Here is a 20,042-nt window from a genome sequence, read left to right as displayed (position 1 = left end):
CACACCCTCAATAGCAAGAATATCCTTCCTCAAATTTTATGTTTCCTCAATTTCCTCAAATATAAAATCTTTTGCAAACAAAACATTAATTATGCCAGCTTCTTAATTTTTAGTGTTGACACATTATGCTCAACTGCATAAATGTAGTTGTATCCAATTTCATACATAACAAACATTTTGTGTTATATTTTCTTAACTAACATTGCTAAATGCAAAGCTGGGCCACATTAAGTAGTAAAATAGCACTACAGGTGATCTTGTATTACAGGGGCATTGAATTCCTGGAAAACGTACCAAGAAATGCAAGCTGAAAACAAAATTGTGTTTATTTACTTTTCTTCATGCAAACATGTGAGAGAAATTTTAATAATTTCTCAAATTTTTGGGTATTGATTTGTGAATTCTGCAAAGATAAATGTCCGTTACCTGAATGGCCATGACGTGGGGGTCGCCTATATTGCCGTATCTAGGACCATCAGAAATGTTTAGCACCTTGCATCTGTTCCACCATTCTACCTCTGTGCACTACCTCTGCATCGCTAGATTTCCTGAATACCAAAAAATCAACTGATTCTTTTCTTGGACATACTCAGCGATGGGGCTCCATAGCCCTCTTGGGTAAAGAATTCCAAATGTCGATGATTAGGTGAACCAGATAGATCCCAGAAACTCTCAGCTGAGTGGATCTCCATTATACCACCAGGAGGGCGTCGCACGATGGCTACCTCGCCAACGGTCAGTCTTTGTCTTTTTCCATCTTTGTGTTTATAGTTTGTTGTAAAATCTATGTTTTAGTTTATCTTTAGTTTTGTATTTGTGGGGGGTGGTGGAAACTTTTTTTATCTCTTTCCTCAACGGAGATGCAACTTTTTCCGTGTCGTCTCTCCGTCTGCACTGCGGCCTAAGATCGTGGAGTTGGCGGCCTTTTGTTTGGGACTTCTAGAGCTCCAAAACCGCGGAGCCTGCGGATTTTAACATCTTGGAGCGGGTGATCAATTTGCCAGGGGTCGGCCTTTGGTGCTCCAACCACGGGAGCTGTGGACTTTAACATCGTGGAGCTCGCGGTCCCTGGTTAGCAGCTGACTTCGGGACTCCAAGCCGCTGGAGTTTCAACCGCCCCGGTGTGGGAGCTTAAACCGCCCTGACATGGGAGCTCGATCGCCGGCTGCTGATAGTTCAACTCCCCCGACCAGCGGAGGAAAGAAGATAAGACTTTATTGCCTTCTATCACAGTGGGGAATGTGGAGGAGCCGCTGTGATGGATGTTTATGTCAAATTTGTATGTAGTTGCGTGTATTGTTGCTTTTTTGGTATGACTGTATGGCAAACCAAATTCTTCATATGTTGTAAAACATACTTGGCCAATAAAGTACGATTATGATTATTATGATTATGATTATCACTCTATCCAACATTGTAAGTGGTGGTGTTTTTGTATAAACAGTTCCAAGCATCAGTCTCAATATCATGGTTGTGAAACTATTCCTTTCTCCTTGCTCTTAATATCTCAAATGAATACACAAATTCAATTATTAATAGAAATTACCTGTATGAAGTACATTAACTGCCCCTGACTGTATCTATTTATATCTGTGCCTATTTCAATGGTTGAGATTTTGCTCAATTTGGATTTTCTGAATTTATGTGCAATTGACTGCTCAATTCTACTTCACGGTTCTATGTGTCTTGTCCATTATCACTACTCTGATTACTTTCATTGTTAACTATTCTACCTTAGAAGAAGCTCCACTTATTCTGGACTGCATTTATTGAATGCAATGAATGTCAATTTTGAAATCTCATATTCTAGTATGGTTCCTATAGCATGAATGGTAGAAGTGAAACTTCATGACATCTAAAAGGAGTAGATGAAACAAGTGGGCTGTAGAGTGGTTAGTCTGACCTCAAATAATAGGGATTGCTTCTATTAAGAAAGTAGCAACAAGTCCTTGGAAAATAAAAATAGGACCGGTCCAAATAAACAGGATATTTTCAGTCTGGGAGGCATTGACTGGTGGGGTGCACAGTGACTGATCTCAACTAATCTCAATCAATCAGGCAATTGAGTACAATACATCCAGGTTACAGACTGATGAAGTGAATGTGCAAAGATAAAACAATGGAATGCAATGTCAAAATAAGTGAAGTGATCATCATGGTAGAAAAAAGGAAAGGTGAAGCAAAGCAAAATATTCACTTTTATAAATACTGAGATATTAGCGATGATGTTCACAGGGATTTTGAAATATGAATCACAAAAATATGTAGGTTCAGCAGGCAAGGAGAAAGACAAACATTATGGCGGCCTTTACTGTAAGAAGATTTGAGTCACTCGCTTCAATTATATGCAATACTAGTATTACGTCAGGAATATTTTGTATAGTGCCTTCTCCATATCTATGGAAATATACAATTCTGATAATGGAAATGAAGTGAACATTCACCAGATGGGTTTCCAGGAAGGAAGATTTATTTTATGGGGAAAGATTAAGCAGACTGGACCAGTACTCTCTTACACCTAGAAGAATGTTGCAGGTAAATGCGTATTTGATATTTGTTCCAGCTGGAATATCTAGAGTTAGGGTCATAATCTGAAAATAAGGTGTTCGCCATTCAGGCAGAGATGAAAGGAAATGTCTTCACGCGGCAGGTGGTGAATATTTGGATTTCTTTACCCAAGAAGGTTCAGGATTCATTTTGTTCTGTATACTCAACGGCGATGGCAGCCTCGCCAACGGTCTGCCTGTCTTTTTTGTTATTTTTAGTGTATGTTAAAAAGGATGTGTTAATGTTCTCTGGTTTGTTTTATGTGGGGGATGGGGGAGGGGGTCAGGGAAACATTTTTCTCAATCTCTTACCTTACCGGAGATGCGATTTTTCCCGGATCGTATCTCCGGTCGCTCTGCGGCCTAACATCATGGAGCTGGCAGCCTTGCTTGAGACCGACTTTGAGCCCCACCTCAGGGCCGTGGACTTACCATCGGAGCCTGAGATCCCTTGGCTGGGATCGACGCTCCAGCTGTGGCCTGTGGATTCCAACGTTGAGGAGCTTGCAGTCTTGGGTAGAGACCAACATTGGGATGCTCCAAAGTCACAAGAGGTTCAACTATCCCTGACCCGGGGTCCGATCGCCCGGCCCGGGGTGCTGAGATCCCCCCAACACGGGAGCTTGATCGCCCCGACACGGAGGGCCCGACCACCGTCTACAGAAGGCAAGATCCTCCCGTCAACGGAAGGCTCGAGGCCCCCGACCGCGGGAGAACAAAGAAGGGAAGAGATGGAACTTTTTTTAGCCTTCCATCACAGTGAGGAATGTGGTGGAGTCACTGTGGTGGATGTTTATGTTAAAATGTATTTTGTGTGTTTTGTTGCTTTTTGGCAAGTATGGCTGTATGGCAAGTCAAATTCCTCATATGTGGCAAAACATACTTGGCTAATAAAGTATGATTTGATTATGATTATGAAAATTGATGTTTCATTTGGTATTTACAGATAATAATAACTGGGAAACAAATGCATTCAGACTTTTCCAGTCAATGCTAAAGTGACGTGTCATACCAAGCTGAGTGGAAGCCTCAATCACAGTCCATGGCAGGTTTTTCCTTTGTCCTACAATCACATTCAGAATATATGCCTTCAATCCATCGTGTAAAATATCTTTCATTGCTGGACAAAGATACTTAAGCACCAGGTGGCCTATGTTGGGACTGACAGAACTGTTGCCAAGTTTCGCCTGCAAGACAAAAGCAATACAAGTCAAACAATGTATTTGAAATGGTGCAGATAACACACGCTAATGTAAAAAAACATCTGCACCCTTATATATGAAGTGAACTCAGAAATGTGGTGAGTAATTTTCCATCAGCAAATCGTTCATAGAATTGATGCTCTATGAAATAGCCTTCCCTTTATTTTGACACCGTGACCTCTAGTTCTATGCTCTTTAGCATGGGGGAAAACATCCTTGCTGTGACTATCCTGTTAAGAGCCCCCTAAGAATTTGCATGTTTCAGTGAGGTTTCTACATTCTTCCCATTGCCAGAGAACATGGCCACATTCATCAATATTTCCTTGTATGACAGGCCAGTCATTTGAGGACCCACTAGGAAATCTCCACTGCATTTCTTGTAGTTAATGCAATACTATGTTCGTAAGAAACCTCATGTCATACATAATTGTGTTATAAAGACAAATGTGACAAGGGTATTGAGTATCGAAGATTGGATACAATGTTACAGTTGTACAAGACGTTGATAAGGCTACATTTTTAGGAGTATTGTGTTCAGTTTTGAAAACCCTGAAGGATGTTGTTTAGCTGGAAAGTGCATAGATTTGTTGCCAGGACTTGAGGGCCTGAGCTATAGGGAAAGATAGGGCAGGCTAGAACTTTATTCCTTGGAATGCAAGAGGCTGAACGGTGATTAACTTTTATGTAGATCTCTAGTTCCTGAACAAAATCATTTGAAAACCCATTTGCCTGCGTAATACAAATAATGTTTCCTAATGGTATGTAGGTTAATTGGCTGGGTAAATGTAAAAATTGTCCCTAGTGGGTGTAGGATAGTGTTAATGTACGGGGATCACTGGGCGGCACGGACTTGGAGGGCCGAAAAGGCCTGTTTCCGGCTGTATGTATATGATATGATATGATATGATATGCTTCACTCACATCATATCCAGTTCACAGTATAGAAACAAGTGTTGTAGCAGAACTACAGTGCCCTCCATAATGTTTGGGACAAAGACCATCATTTATTTATTTGCCTCTGTACTCCACAATTTGAGACTTGTAATAGAGAAAAATCACATGTGGTTAAAGTGCACATTGTCAGATTTTAATAAAGGCCATTTTTATACATTTTGATTTCACCATGTAGAAATTACAGCAGTGTTTATACATAATCCCCCCATTTCAGGGCACCATAATGTTTGGAACACAGCAATATCATGTAAATGAAAGTAGTTGATAAACAACAATAAAAGTTTCCAAATGTGATGGAAAGACTGGAGGAAAGACTAGGTGCTGAGAGCTCTCTTATACCTGCATTAAGGAGGCATTTAAACACACTTGAGCAATTACAAACACCTGTAAAGCCATGTGTCCCAAACATTATGGTGCCCTGAAATGGGGGGGGGGGGGGGGGGGGGGACTATGTGTAAACACAGCTGTAATTTCTACATGGTCAAACCAAAATGTATAAAAATGGCCTTTAATAAAATCTGACAATATGCACTTTAACCACATGTGATTTTTTTCTAATACAAATCTCAAATAATGGAGTACAGAGGCAAATAAATAAATGATGGTCTTTGTCCCAAATATTGTGGAAGGCACTGTACCTGTATCTCACTATTTAAAAAATACTTCGCATTTATTTTTTTTAAATCAGAGAATATCACCTCACATTTTCCCACACTGTACTCAAAACATATTATTTCTCAATTCAGATTTATTTGTATTTCCTTAAAGTTTATTTACATCCTCTTCAATATTCATTAGTTTAATGTGATTAAAGATATTATATTTGCCCCCCCCCCCACAGCTAAATCATCAATATAGATTGCGTGAATATTTGGGGGCAAGCACTAGTCCCTGTGGTAACAGCCTGATTACAGCTGCCAAGTTTCATGTTGGCACAGAAATTTAATATATAAATATAGCGGGAATTCAAAAAGGGCTTATTCAGATAAACGTGATAGCAACAAGCAATTTAATGAGATGGGTGCAGCGCTAATTATTTATTTAACATTTTAACAATTTAACATTTATCAACATGTCAACAATGGCCACAATCAAGGGGAATGAATACAATCCTAGGACATATGAAGATATGGTACTTATCCTCCAGGACTTGAGAAAACCCCATGGGCATTTGTGTTGTCAAGGTAGCACCCCAGCATTTATCCTCCATCTGTCAGGATGCTTATGATTAATCTATCACACTAACCTTTTGTACATGTACACTTTTGTAAATGGTGCCAAAATATGGCAACTTGTACATGTATGATTTATACAAAAAGAATGTCACTGTGCAGTGGACAGGTGACAATAAAGCACCATTAAACCATAAAAATTAAACCATAACCAATCATCTCAGCTAATTCTGAATAGTCAGGATGCAAACCCACTTTAGTACAATGTGGAATTTGCTGACAGTTCCATAGGGATGCAACAAGAGAATTTGTTTTGATGGGAAAAACAGATGATAGAAGGTAACGCAAAACAGGAAGCACGCAAGATCAAAAAAATAATTTCCCGACCTGCTCATGCTGTCTTTAATGGTCTTTACACCATTGGAGCCATGGGAATTTTTACCACATTGCCAGGGGAAGTGGCAGAGGCATATATGATAGCAATGTTTGGGAAGCATTTAGACAGATACGTGAACAGGCAAGGAATGGAGGGAAATGGACCTTGTGCAGGGAGATGAGATTAGATTGGCATTATGAACAGCACAGACATCATGGGCTGAAGGGTCTATTATTGTGGTATTGACTGTTCTATGCTCTAACAACCAAATATTGAAACATTATGGAAGAATATTGAAAAGCCGAGAGTAAAATGCCAACTAAATAAATAAAATATCATTTAGATCATTTTCATTGAAATAAGTAAAAGAATGGGAAAAGAGCATGAAAACATGATTACATTCATCTTACCTTTACGCCAGGATCTCTGCTTGTCCCAAAGTGTGCTACAATCAGATCAACAGCAGTATTCACAGCTTTAACAAGACCTATCATTAAAAAAAATTAAAAAGTTCAAGTAAAGGTACTGGTTTTCATATTGTGCAGATTTGTATTGTTTTTTGTAATGTTCATTGTTTTCTCCTTTTTGAAAAACAATATCACCTTGATAATCACTGGAATGGGAAATTTTATGTAACAATAAACTAAAAGTTATGGGTCACTAAAACAATCATAGAATTTTTATGTAATATGTTTTAACTTGAAGTAATGTATTATTCTGTAACCAGGTAAATTATTTTGACTGTTATTGATATCATTGTTTTAAATATAATGCAAGGAAGAATTGCCAAAAGGTTTACAGGCCTTTCACAGTTTTTAGCTAAAATGTTTTGCATATCATTAAGTTTCTGTGAAAATTATTGGAAAATGTAACATTATTACATGATGACCTTCAATCTCGTTGAGTAGGAATGATTATTCTAATATGAATGCAACTTTGTGACAACATAAAATATTTGGAAATGTTAACTTTTGATATCTAGATAAATACAATCTCTATGAATTGATTGAATGTATGCTTAAAATGTATTGCATTTAAAATGGTTATGAATATCCCTGGCTTAGCAACTTTCAGTAATTTGCATCCAATGCTGTTTATATCAAAAGGAGGTGCATACCTTTCTTCTGTAGTAAATCAATGGAGATACTTTCACTGGTTCCATCAGGTGACAAGCAGAACTCTGCAGGGGGTTTCTCAGCCAGTGAAAAATAATCAGGAAAGAAATCACTGTAATAGTTCTGAAGTTGCTTCACAGATTGGCCTAGAATAAAGGAAATCACATTACATAAATCATGTCAACATAAGTGTGACATTTTAAGTTTATCAAAAACATAATTTCCACATAAAGCTGGTTTTCTATTAGAGCAGCTTACTCGATTCCAGAATTAACTCATAAACTGTGTTCTATTTTATACACAGATTAGACGACTAACATGTCAAATTGAATTCAGCAGCCATTTTTCTTTCATACTTCAATATTTCTTCATTAAGCGCGGCAATTATTAATCTTCAGCAATATTCTGGAAGCAGCTAAAGGGGAAACCATCTGCACGCCATGGTGTTCGATAAAAATGGTACACCTAATTGTCATTTAATACTGTATAGATAAATACGGAATGTAATCTTAAATAGGGGCAACACCATTAATGCTGAAACCATATACGTTTGCTAAGTAGGATGAGGACCTGGGATTAATACTGCAAAAACACAGGATTAAGAGATCACCTGGTAATAAAATAAAAGATCAGAAATTCTATCCTTTTGGAATCAGTACAAATTATAGGGTTGTTTTCCCCACAGACAAAAGAATATAGAAGACCCACAAAAGTTTTACAGGAGTTTCAATGGAAGGAAAATCTCAGCTATCAGAAGAGACAAAGAAATCCAAGGTTATTTCATCTTGATAGGTGAATGCTACAGGGGATCTTAATTGAAATCATTTAGAAAATTGTAAAATAATACTCAAACATGATGGATGCTAAAGTTGGATTATTTAGTGGAATGCGACAAGGAAATATAGATACATTTATTCAAGCGTAATTCTGGGACACATGCTAGAAAGTACTGTATTATTTTTGTCTGCTATCTACAGAGCTTTGGAGTAAATTAGCACCTTAGGCACTAAGTACAGGTAGAATGCAAGCATTTGGAGTAGCACAGTTGTTAAAGCTGCTGCTTCACAGCATTAGAGACCTCGGTGCTGTGTGTGTGAAGTTTGCACATTCTCCCTGTGACCTAGGTTTACACCAGGTGTTGTGGTTTCCTTCTACATCCCAAAGGCATGCGGGATAGGTTAATTTGGGGCTCTGTAAATTGTCCCTTGTGTGAAGAGAGTGAAATAATAAAGATCTGGTGTGAACGGGTGGTCAATCTCGCGAACCTACGCTGCACTGCCTCAATTACAAGGATGTGCTTCCTCAAATTAGGAGACCGAAACTGTACACAATACTCCAGATGTGGTCTTAATACGGCCCTGTACAACTGCAGAAGAACCTCTTTACTCCTATACTGAAATCCTCTTGTTATGAAGGGATCACTGATCATTTTATTTGGCCTTTGATCAGAGATCTGATCGCTTAGTCTGATGCCGTAGGATTGAAAGAGGGGTGGACTCAACACAGAGTACGGTGACTGAGGAAGTAACAGATGTGGCAGCATCTGCCCTCAGTATGTTGTAGGAAGGAACTTCAGATGGTTGTTTGAACCGAAGATAGACACAAAATGCTGGAGTAACTCAGCAGGACAGGCAGCATCTCTGGAGAGATGGAATAGGTTACTGCAGCATTTTGTGTCTGCCCTCAGTATGGCCCAGACTTATGGTGGGTCCATTAAAGTCCTTGTGGCTGAGTGCCAGTAGTTCGTTTTAGAATTGTGACCCTCTTTTGGTATAAATCAGCCCATTTTGTTATATGCAGTATCTTTATAATTCAGGTCAAAGATGTTGGTGAAATGTCAGCACTCTTTTCACAACACAGGCAGCTGCTTTTATAACATGTTTATGTCACCTGGCTCAGGCATTTCCTATGATTGAATGTATTTCTTCCAGATTTTATAAAGACAATTCATTTCTCATAGATGTCTCTGCATTTCTTACTCTGAAATTTTACTTTATCCCAACAATTTAGACCTTTATAAGCGATAAGGCCTGTACTATATAACAATGTATCTATCATTCTCAAAGAATTGCTGTTTGCCAACATAAATTCCAGGAACAATATTAAGTATGCCTGTTTATTAAAGTTATCTGAGAAAGAACATAGCTATCTTTTAGTAGTGCACTCATCAATTTCAGATGGTAAAGACATTATCATGAAAACTACCAAATTTGGCACATTTCGTCATTATCATCATTCCCTTGAATGTTTTTTGCTTCCATAAAGGAATTCCACTTTTGAGGAATCATGCCTATCAATTACTTCTCATATAGCTTGTTGATGCTTCCAATTATTGAACCACTGATCCACCTCGGTTAACACTGGCAATATTCTGAGTTTAAGTCAACAATCACACACTTTAAAATGACTGTTGCCAAAATGTCATTGACACTCAAATGAGCAGGAATATTGGGATAATTTACATTGGCAAGAATTTACATGTGGAATTGGAGTAGATGAGAGATAAATTGTTTAAAAAAAAGATAAAGTAGTAAATAGAAATAAATATAGATTCTGGGATTGAAGTTATTAATAAAGTTGATGCCTATATTGTTAATTCAAAAAGCACAAAACAAAACTGCACCATGTAGCCTTGAGCGAACATGGTTAACACCACTAGAAAACTCCAGATAGGCTTTCTTCTTGGTTATCCCAGGACCTGATTGTTTAGGCTCCAGATTGCAACCAAATCCTTTAACACGGTCAGGACCAAGTGGATTTCTTCGGCGATATTCCCTCCATTTCAAAGCCAGAGGTGTGAGGTGATTAGCTGGAATAGTTAATAGATGGAAAACACAGAAGAGCAAGAGAGAGTTTAGAAAATTAAAATACACGGGAAATAATTTTTCTCTGATTAAAAAACTTTCACAATAAACTTAAATGCCAACTCAGCCTGATTTCAGTGGTTGGTAAGATTTTAGAGTCTATTATAAAGGATGAGGTTTCTGAGTATGTTAAAATAGGCCAAAGTCAGCATGGTTTTGTGAAAGTGCCTGACGAACTTGTTGGAATTCTTTGAGAAAATAAATAGCTGGATAGACATAGGAAGGTCAATGGATGTTGTTTATCTGGATTTTCAGAAGGCCTTTGATAAGGTGCCACATATGAGGCTTCTAAGGAAAATGAGAAGCCATGGTATCAAAGGGCAGATACTGGCATGGATAGCAGTTTGGCTGGATGGCAGAAGGCAAAGAGTGACAACAAAGGGGGCTTTTTCTGGTTGGCTGCCAGTGACTAATGGTGTTCCGCAGGGGTCAGAGCTGGGGTTGCTACTCTACACATTGTATATTCATGATTTGGATAAGGAAATTGAAGGCTTTGTGGCCATGTTTTCAGATGATATGAAGGTAAGTTGAGGGGCAGGTAGTTTAGAGACTACTGGGGCTCTACGGAAGGTTGGGAGAGTGGGCAAAGAAGTGGCAGTGAAAGGCTTGGATAGAGTGGATGTGGAGAGGATGCTTACACTAATGGGAGAGTCTAGGGCCAAGAGACCATAGCATCAGAATGAAAGGGTGTACCTTTAGAAAGAAGATGAGCAGGAATTTTTATTTCGTCAGATGGTGGTGAATCTGCGGAATTCATTGCTACAGAAAGCCATGGAGGCCGTCAATGGATATTTTTAAGGTGGAGATTGATAGATTCTTGATTAGTATGGGTGTCAGGGGTTATGGGGTGAAGGCAGAAGAAATGTGTTGAGAGTGAAAGATAGACCAGCCATGATTCAATGGCGGAGTAGACCTGATAGGCCAAATGGCTTAATTCTGCTCCTATAACCTGTGAATTTATGAACAGTCAAAGTATAGTCGGACTCAGAACCACCAGTCCTGATTTCATTATTTCAGTTCCCAAAGTTGCATAATTGCCTTCTCTCACGAAGATTGATCATCGTGTTTAACTTCCTGCTCCCACCCTTTTAGTGTGCACTTGTCTGGAAAGATTCTGTTGCAATATTGGGAAATAATAATGTTAGCCTTGCAAAATAAACATTTATTTTATCGGCTAATATGTTTACTCTAAACTAGCTTTGTTGTTTCATGAAATATATGGCCCATTCTCAATAATGATGCAAATTAAACCATAAAATTCTGCTGATGAGGAAGTTACAACTGTTGCCTATAGGTAGGCCAATACATCACTGAAAAGTGAATGTTTAAAAATATAAAATATAGAAGAAAGGGTAAGCAGTTTGACTCTGTTCCTGCTCCAACATTCAATGATAAAGGCCAATTTTTGTCGCAATGACAATTTTCTGTAATAGACCCATGTCCCCTGATTGTCCGAATATCAAAGATATATATTCTATCTTGAATATTCTCAGCAATTGGACTTGAGTATCCACAGCCCCACAAGGTACAGCACTCACTAAGCCCAGGTGAAGAGATTTCTCCTCACCATTGTCCTGAATGGCCAAACCCTTATTTTGAGACTGTGACCCCCGGATTTCACATTCTAACCAGGAAAAACATCATCTCACATCTATCCCCTTGTGTATCATAAGAATAAGTATATTTCAATGATTCATCTCTTATTCTTCCAGCTCAAGAGAGCACAAGCTTTCTCTGCTTAATTTCTCCTCATATTACAAACTCACTATCTGACGAACCCTTTCCATATTATATGCAATTGCCATACATTTGCTCATTCATTTAAACTGTCTACATCCTATTTAAGTCTCTCTACACCTTTATACATCATCATTTGGATATATCATATAGACCCCTCATTGACATAGATTTTGAACAGCTGAGGCCGAGAACAAATTCGTACAGTGTTATAACTACATAATGTTAACCCTTATCCATTAAGCATTCTAAAATCCAGGCTAAATCTGTGTAAGTTAATTTTACTTAATAATATCTTTGTATGGCATGTTATTTAAGGTCTTCTGAAAATGTAAAAACACCACATCAACTGGTTCATCCTTATCCATTCTGCTGGTTACAATCAGAAAAATGTTCATAGGATTTGTGAAACCTTGTGATATTCCTTTCACTAATCCATGCTGACTCTACCTAATCCCATTATTTTCCACTGGCCTGCAACGACTTCCTTAGTAATAGGTACTACCGTTTTCTCAGTAGCAATATCAGGCTAGTGGGTCTAGAGAGAACTTACTAACTTATTACATTTGGTCGCAGAAGGATGCCATTCCACCCATTGTATCCATGCTGGATACCAACATCGCAATCTCATTAGTCCCATTCCCTCTCATTTATCCATAGCTCTGCAACACACATTTATCTTGCATACCCATCAATTCATTATATTTTTTATACTAACTGTTAATTTCTTCCAAAATCAAGATCCCCAGTATCTAGGACTGGACTCTTCTACATAACCAATCAATAAGTAACTGAAATGCCAGGGCGGCACAATGGCACAGTTGATAGAGCTGCTTCCACACAGTATCAGAGACCTGCGTTTCATTCTGGCCTCAGGTACTGTCTGTGTGGTGTTTGTATGTTCTCTCTGTGACCACGTGGGTTTCCTCTGAGTGCTCCAGTTTCCACCCACATCCCAAATATGTGCAGGTTTGTAGGTTAATGGGCATCTGTAAAATTGCCTCTAACGTGTAGGGAGTGGATAAGAAAGTTGGATAACGTAGAAGTAGTGTGAACGGATGAATCAAGGTTGGCGTGAACTCAGTAGCTGAAAGGCCCGTTTCCATGCTGTATCTCTAAACTCGTTCTGGGATTTCTCTCTCCCTCCTTTCTTGAACACTGGTGTTATGTTTGTTATTTCCAACCTGTGCGAACAGTTCGAGCATTTATGGAATTTTGGAAGACGGCAGCAGTCGATTCACTATATTTATTCCACATCCTTCAAAACTGTAGATTGTAAGTCATCAAATCCTGAGATTTATTACCTTTTCATCCTGTGCATCTCCAATTCTAATATTTCGCTAATGCTAATTTGTTCCAGGTCCTCATTCACTTTATAATAAGTTGCCAGGAGGGTACTTTTATTCCCTTTGATATCAAAGCATGCAAGTCAAGGTCAATAGTGCTGAGTCAAATAACTACATTCCAAAAGAGATGAATGATTAGGTTGGATTCTCACTGGGACAATCATTTAAACAGATGGATTAGAGTTAAATAACAATGTAATGAAGATTTTGGCCATTATACCTACATTTCGCTGTGTTACTGTTAGAAAGTAAAGTCAGACATTTACCAGCCATGAAACCCGATGCCATATGATGAAGTAGTGTTGCTTTTCCACTTCTGCTTTTGTTATCCCATTGATTGTTCACGTGATTCTTGAAACCATTTACTGTTGATGTTGGTAACACTACTTTCTGAGAAGAAAAAGTAGAATTCTGTGCAGGTTGAAAGCATCTTTCCTCCTTCTTCGGGGCCTCCTTTGGACTCTTCCTTTCAACTCTGATCTGTGGAAGGTGGTTTTTGTTCGGTGATATAACCTTTGCTGGAGGCGATTGCTTTGGAAGGAGATTTGCAGATAAAGGACAGGATCTACTTCTTGGCGGGTGGCCACCAAAACCTCTGTCTGATGACATTCCAGAAGATGATGAGTCTCTACTCTGCAAGATGGGTGCATCATTTTTTATTGGCGAGTAGCTTCCCAATGGCGAGGGCCTAATTGCATCTGGCATGGGTCTCCGTAGGCAGTATTCATTTATGGGAAAAGAGATACCTGGTTTCTCACTCTCATCTGTGCTAAATCCATTCTGTGACAGACCTATTGTTGGTACATTTTCCAATGACAACATTCCACTCGAAGAACTAGATGATCCACTTGAATGTTCATTTGTTGTCAGCTGACTATTTGGAATACTGTACATATACGAAACTGAAGATTTACTGTGGTTTTGCACTGGCCGAACCCTGGGAAACTGTTTGCTCAATGGATGATGTAGAATGAAAGGTTGAATGGGTAATGTAGTAGGACGCTGTTCCTTACTATAACGGATAACTGCGTTGCATTCAGTTCCATCACCTGTGGTACCAAAAGAAGATAAAGAGAGGTGACAAAGATGAAAAACAACAGAATGCCAAGTGGATTAAATAATTTTTTTAAGTATTTAATTGCCCTGAAATTGAATGATTCAAATTATTGAATGAAATTTATTGAAAAAACAGTTTAGTTAAAAAAGACCAAAGATACATTTACAACAAAATTGATTACGTTTCAAAATAATGCTAATGATTAATAATTATACAATACTCCTTTATTTGAGGTCTCTGCTCAACATGAGAATTGATGAACTTTAAAAGACTTTAGATGATATATATTTTACACACCAGCTATGTGTAGGCTGTTTGAGGGTGTGTGTAACGAACGGTCTGATAATGCAACGTGAATAGAAAATTTTGGGTCCTGTATTTGTGCACAAACTGGGGAAAATAATTTATCTCAGTGACCTCTTCCAAGGTTGAGAGGGAGAAATTGGGTGTTGTTGTAGTGAAGGGTGGGGGAAGAAAGTAAATTGGGTGTTGTTGTAGTGAAGGGTGGGGGAAGAAAGGACCAGGGTTCAGATTTTGGTGAAGGGGAGTTGGGATGGGAAAAGAGGTGACTGGGATGAGGACAGAAGATGTGGTGGCAGGTGGTGGTGAGTAGGTTTTTGAGGCAAGACATCTGGGAAAAGGTTAAGGAAAAGATCAGAGAGAAGGTGAAGGATTCCAAGGAGACATATGCACAGTGGTTGGTGTAAAGCTGGGAATATTTGAAGAAAGCAAGAACTTACCTGAAAATAAAGACACACCCTGAAAGGATGTTCATTGCTGGATTCTCCAGCAGCATCCCAGATAAGCAACTCAGAAACAACCCTTAGCCCTTGGTTAACACTTGCTTTTGTAGCTAAGGTACGTGGCAATCATAAGTTTATATACACAGTAAAAGCTATGCAAAGAAGTAGCATAAATCATGCATTGGACACTGCTTAACATAATTGAATATGCTCAGCTGCTTCTATGTAAAAGACCAGTTAAAATTTATAAAAAATATGCCATTCTTGCATGAAGTACTGTGTTAGTTTTCTGACAAAATTTCATCACAGTGCCTAAAAATAGGGACTACATGAAAAAAAAATCTTGTGGCTACATTTTCTACAGCTGATATCCAAAACATGGTTCAGAACCCAAATTGAAATGTAATAGCTACATAATACCATCCAAGCTACAATAAAATTATAATTACTGACAGTAATGTTCAGGCAATCTACATTGAGGACTCCATCAAAAGGGTTTTCAGCCCATGTGCCTGCAATCAGTTATAGTTTTAGATTAATAAACATAAGTAAATACCTTTGACCTAAATAGGTTTCCCTCAACATATTGGTTAATTTAACTTAACCTCTTGGTTAAGTGTTCTAGTAGGGCATAATACTTATGATACAGCAATGTAATTTGCCTGGCAAGATCACATTGATGGAAAAGTAAACAATGATGCAATGCAAAGAAGCTGCACAGGAATATAAACTGCTCAATAACTGGACAAGAAGGTACAGTATAAAATAGGGAAGTATAAAAGTGGTTTGAAAAATGAGAAGAAAATTATTAGAAGACAAGAAATTAGCAAATATACATTCAGAAGGATCTAGAGGACCTTGTGCATGAATCAAAGGGCAAATAAAAAAAATAGAAGTTAAACAGTAGGTTAGACTACGTTGGAAGGGGATTGAAGGATGTTAAAGCAAGTCCTTTTTCAATTACATTGTGGGTTCAGACCTTGAATACTTTGACAAGATTTGGTCGTCTTGTCCAAAGAAGGATATGCTTATCTTAGATAAGAAATAACATAGGGTTCAGTAGATTGAGTCCAAGAAAAAGCAGAAAGTCTTATTAAGGAAAATTAAATCGTGTTGCTATATTTTCCAGAATTTAAAAGATTAAGAAAGGATAATTGAAATGTATAAATTTCATGTAGACATTGTAGGATATGTATAAAGACTGTTGTCCAAACAGCTTAGTGGGGGCAAACATAATCAGAATAGAGGATTAACTGTGATGAGAAAAAATATTGAGATACTAAAAACATATGTTTATATTCAAACGATCATTTTGGGACTGTAAAATTAAATGTTATCAATTTTTTTAAGAAACTCATCCAAAAGAATCCTATTCTAAGAATGTTGTATTCTAATAAACCACAATTTATTTCAAATGGGAACAGAAACATTGTTAACAAATATCTGCTCATGCATTATTAAGATCTGTTCTCTGAAATTATAAGACTCTCTCAATTGTACAGACTGTATCGTACAAGATTTATTAGGAATATTCATTTTCTAACGTTTTTCTCTGGAGTATACTGGTATATTGTCAGAATACATTTCATTCTATAAAAATCCTATATTTTATCATTCAGTAAAAGGCCTGCATAAATCTTACACAAATGGCATTCTGAATTCTTTGGAACCTTTCATTTATCCTCTATTTCTCTTCCAAAGAATTACATTTTCAATCTAGTAAATGTACACACAGCTCCCCTGCTCCTTTTTGAGATATTATCACAAGACCAGTTATGCCTGTCTTCATTGAAATTCATTTTCTGAGATCTGGGCATCACTGGCAAGGCCAGAATTTATTATCCACCGATAATAGCTCTTGGGGGGAGGTGGTGGAGTGCTGCATAAACCTCTGCAGTCCTTACGTTCCCATACTATTGCTGAGTCAGAAATCTCAGGAGGAGAACAGAGACCTGAAAAGCCATTAAACATCTCTTCAACAAGATGGCACATCCATTAGGGCTGCACTTTCTCCAGAATGGTTTTGAATTCATAATCTCCTGAATTTGTCACAAGAAAACTGAGCAGTGCAGACACTGGGCAGATATATTTTGTTGTACTGAGGTTCACAACGCAGTTTTTCATTGAAAATGATTCACGTCTCACTGTTTTTTCAGCACTACACAACTGAAAGCAAGCTTAACCCAGAGTAAATCGCTATTGTGATTATTTCACTTCAATCAGGGTATTAGCCGAGAGTTGGTGTGGTGAATCACGTTCATAACCTTGAGTTTAGCATTGGGAAACTCAAAAAGGTTGTCCAGGGGATGTTTTGGATTGTACACTCCTAGCTCAAAATAGTCTTAAAATGGCACTGTCAACTTACGATGCTTGTAAGGTTAGAAGTATACTCATGCCCAACTTTATATTACCCTTATTCCAGAGTCCGAAAGAAGAGTTCAGAACCGAAATACTGCCTATTCATGTTCTCCAGAGATGCTCCCTGATCCGCTGGGTCACACCAGCACTTTGTATTTTTTTAATAAACCAGCATAATAAACCTTGTGTCACCCTTATTCCATCAAAGGCTCGTCACTACCTTCCATCCAGTCCAGCTTCGCAGCGTGTGGCATCAGGAAGGCTGGAAGGACCATCAAGGAAGCCTGATCCTCTGGGCATTACCTTTTCTCTCTTATACTTTCTGGGAGAAGATACAGGAGCTTTAAACCCTAGGCATCCAGCTTAAGAACAGCTACTTCCTCGCTGCCATCAGACTCGTGAATTAATTACCTCTTTCACGCCCCTTCCACATTCAGTTATTTCATTATTGCTCTATGGTATTGTTTGGCACTCTTTCCGATTTGCACCATTCTGCTTTTTTGCATTTGTTGTTTTTATTTTTGTTTCTATCATCACCATATACATTGTTTAGTCTCTGAATCTCATGTGAACAAGGAATTTCATTGCATCTTGGTGTATATGACAGTAATCTAATTTAAATATGTATCTGAATTCCTCCTTTCCCAGCTCTCAACTGCAACCCTCCCCACTGTCAGAATGAATAGTGCTTCCTGGTCTTAAAGCAGAGTGCTGCCTACCACCATCAATCCTTCAGCTCCTTTAAAGAAATGCAGGTGAAGGTGTAATTTCCTTCTTTTCCTCATCCTTGCCACTTCCAAATAAGTACTCTTGTCATCAAGTTAGTGTACCGGCTCCTATTCCCATCCACTAATTATTCTCCTGAGGAATGTTGCCTCTACTCTCCAATCTTCAAACAACCGTGAGGTTCATTTGTGTCTCAGTCACAAATGAATTTAAATGTCCGAAGACAACGACGACAACAATTGTTCACTGGATCTAGGCTCCTTCCAGTGTATCCTTTGGGTCACATGGAAATGTTAAGACAAATGTAAATTTCCTTCTCTTCAGACAATAATGTTCCTCTCCAGACCTTCTCATTTTTATGCTGTTATTCCCCTTCAGCATCTTTGCCACTGGACTGATAAAAAAGTGAGTTATATTTTCACTCTGGAATTTGATCCTTTTAAAGTATGACTAGTCAATTTGAAAACTAGAAACTGTAAATGGAAAATAATTGAAAATCTAGATTATTATAATAGCATGTTGAGGTAGGAGGTAGAGGATGATGGTTAATGATTGCTTTTTCAATTGGAAGCCTGTGACCTGCAGTGTACCGCAGAGTTTGATGTAGAACTCTTGCTGTTTGTTAGATACAGAACAGATGTGGATATGAATGCAGGAGGTCTGATAGTAGGTTTGCAGATGACATGAAAATTAGTGGCATTGTTGATGATGAGAACAGTAGTTTAGTCTTCAGCCAGAGGATCACATTGACGAGTTGGTAAGATAGGCAGGGAAATGGCAAAATGTATTTTAATGTAATATATTTTGGGAGCATTAATAAGGCTAGCACATAGACAATGAACCCTAAGAAATACAGAGGAACCGAATGTTTAGGTTTATCATTGTCATGTGCAACGAGGTAGTGAAAAGTCAAAATCAAGTCAAACTCTAGTACAATTGATGGAGATAAGATACAGAGTACTGAATATAGTTTTCAGCATTATTGTGCACCAGTTCCATGGACAAAGTCCTATGTTCGCAATGAGGTAGAGGTGAATCAGACAGTATCCTATCCTATGGAAGGACCGTATAGAATATTGACAACAGAGGGGAAGAAGCTGTTCCTGAGTCTGGTGGTGCGTGCTTTCAAACGTCTATCTTCTGCCAGACTGGAGCAGGGAGAAGAAATGACCGGTGTGGGATAAGTCTTTGATTATGTTGGCTGCTCTTCTGAGGCAGCATGGATGGAGTCAATGGTGGGAAGCCTGGTGTGTGCGATGGATTCGGCAACATCTACAACTCTGCAATTTGACCTAGGTGTACATGCCTAAAGGATCCCTGAAGACAGCAACATGGGAAAATAAGGTGCTTAAGATAGAATATGGAATACTTGCTTTCATTAAATGAGGCATGGAGTATAAGAGTAGAGAGGACACAGCACAACTGCGTAGGACATTAGTTATTCCAAAGTTGAAAAGTACTTTGTAGTTTTCATTGCTGAACTTTAGTTACAATATGATTGAATTAGAAAGGATGCGGAGGAGATTCACCAGGATGTTATCCGAGATACATTTCAGCAATAGGAGACTGTACAAGCTGAGTTTCTTTTCCTTGGAGTGGTGGCTGGATGGGTGGGGGTATCTGACTGAGGTAATCATAGTTATGAGCGGTATGGCAGGCATGGATAGTGCAAACATTTTCACCTTAGCAGAGGGGTCAATAACCAAAGGGAATAGGTTTTAAGGTAAAATGTATGAGATTTATAGGTGATTTGGGGAGGAATCTTTTAATTCAAAGAGTGTTTGAAATCGGAAATGCACTGCCTAACGGATGCCAAAGGCAAGTACTCTCACGATAATGAGCACTT

General features: G+C 38.4%; 1 protein-coding gene across 4 annotated transcripts in view; it reads right to left on the bottom strand.

Moving 5' to 3' along the window:
- The window catches only part of rusc2 (RUN and SH3 domain containing 2), a 48,926-nt gene that overhangs the window by 19,499 nt on the left and 9,385 nt on the right, over positions 1–20,042 (bottom strand). For 2 of the 4 annotated variants that reach the window (XM_078396603.1, XM_078396583.1), the window contains exons 3-7: positions 13,579–14,361; positions 9,989–10,174; positions 7,368–7,511; positions 6,661–6,737; positions 3,559–3,733 (exon numbers count right to left, since the gene is read on the bottom strand). In XM_078396603.1, the coding sequence (XP_078252729.1) occupies positions 3,559–3,733; positions 6,661–6,737; positions 7,368–7,511; positions 9,989–10,174; positions 13,579–14,361 (1,365 nt within the window). Of the gene's footprint in view, positions 1–3,558; positions 3,734–6,660; positions 6,738–7,367; positions 7,512–9,988; positions 10,175–13,536; positions 14,362–20,042 lie in introns of all 4 variants that reach the window. The other 2 variants (XM_078396592.1, XM_078396612.1) reach the window with 2 other exon arrangements.

This window comes from Rhinoraja longicauda, chromosome 1 (genome assembly GCF_053455715.1).
Source record: "Rhinoraja longicauda isolate Sanriku21f chromosome 1, sRhiLon1.1, whole genome shotgun sequence".
Lineage (NCBI taxonomy): Eukaryota > Metazoa > Chordata > Chondrichthyes > Rajiformes > Arhynchobatidae > Rhinoraja > Rhinoraja longicauda.
The sequence above is the reverse complement of the archived record's forward strand: the minus strand, read 5'-3'. Positions and strand labels throughout refer to the sequence as shown.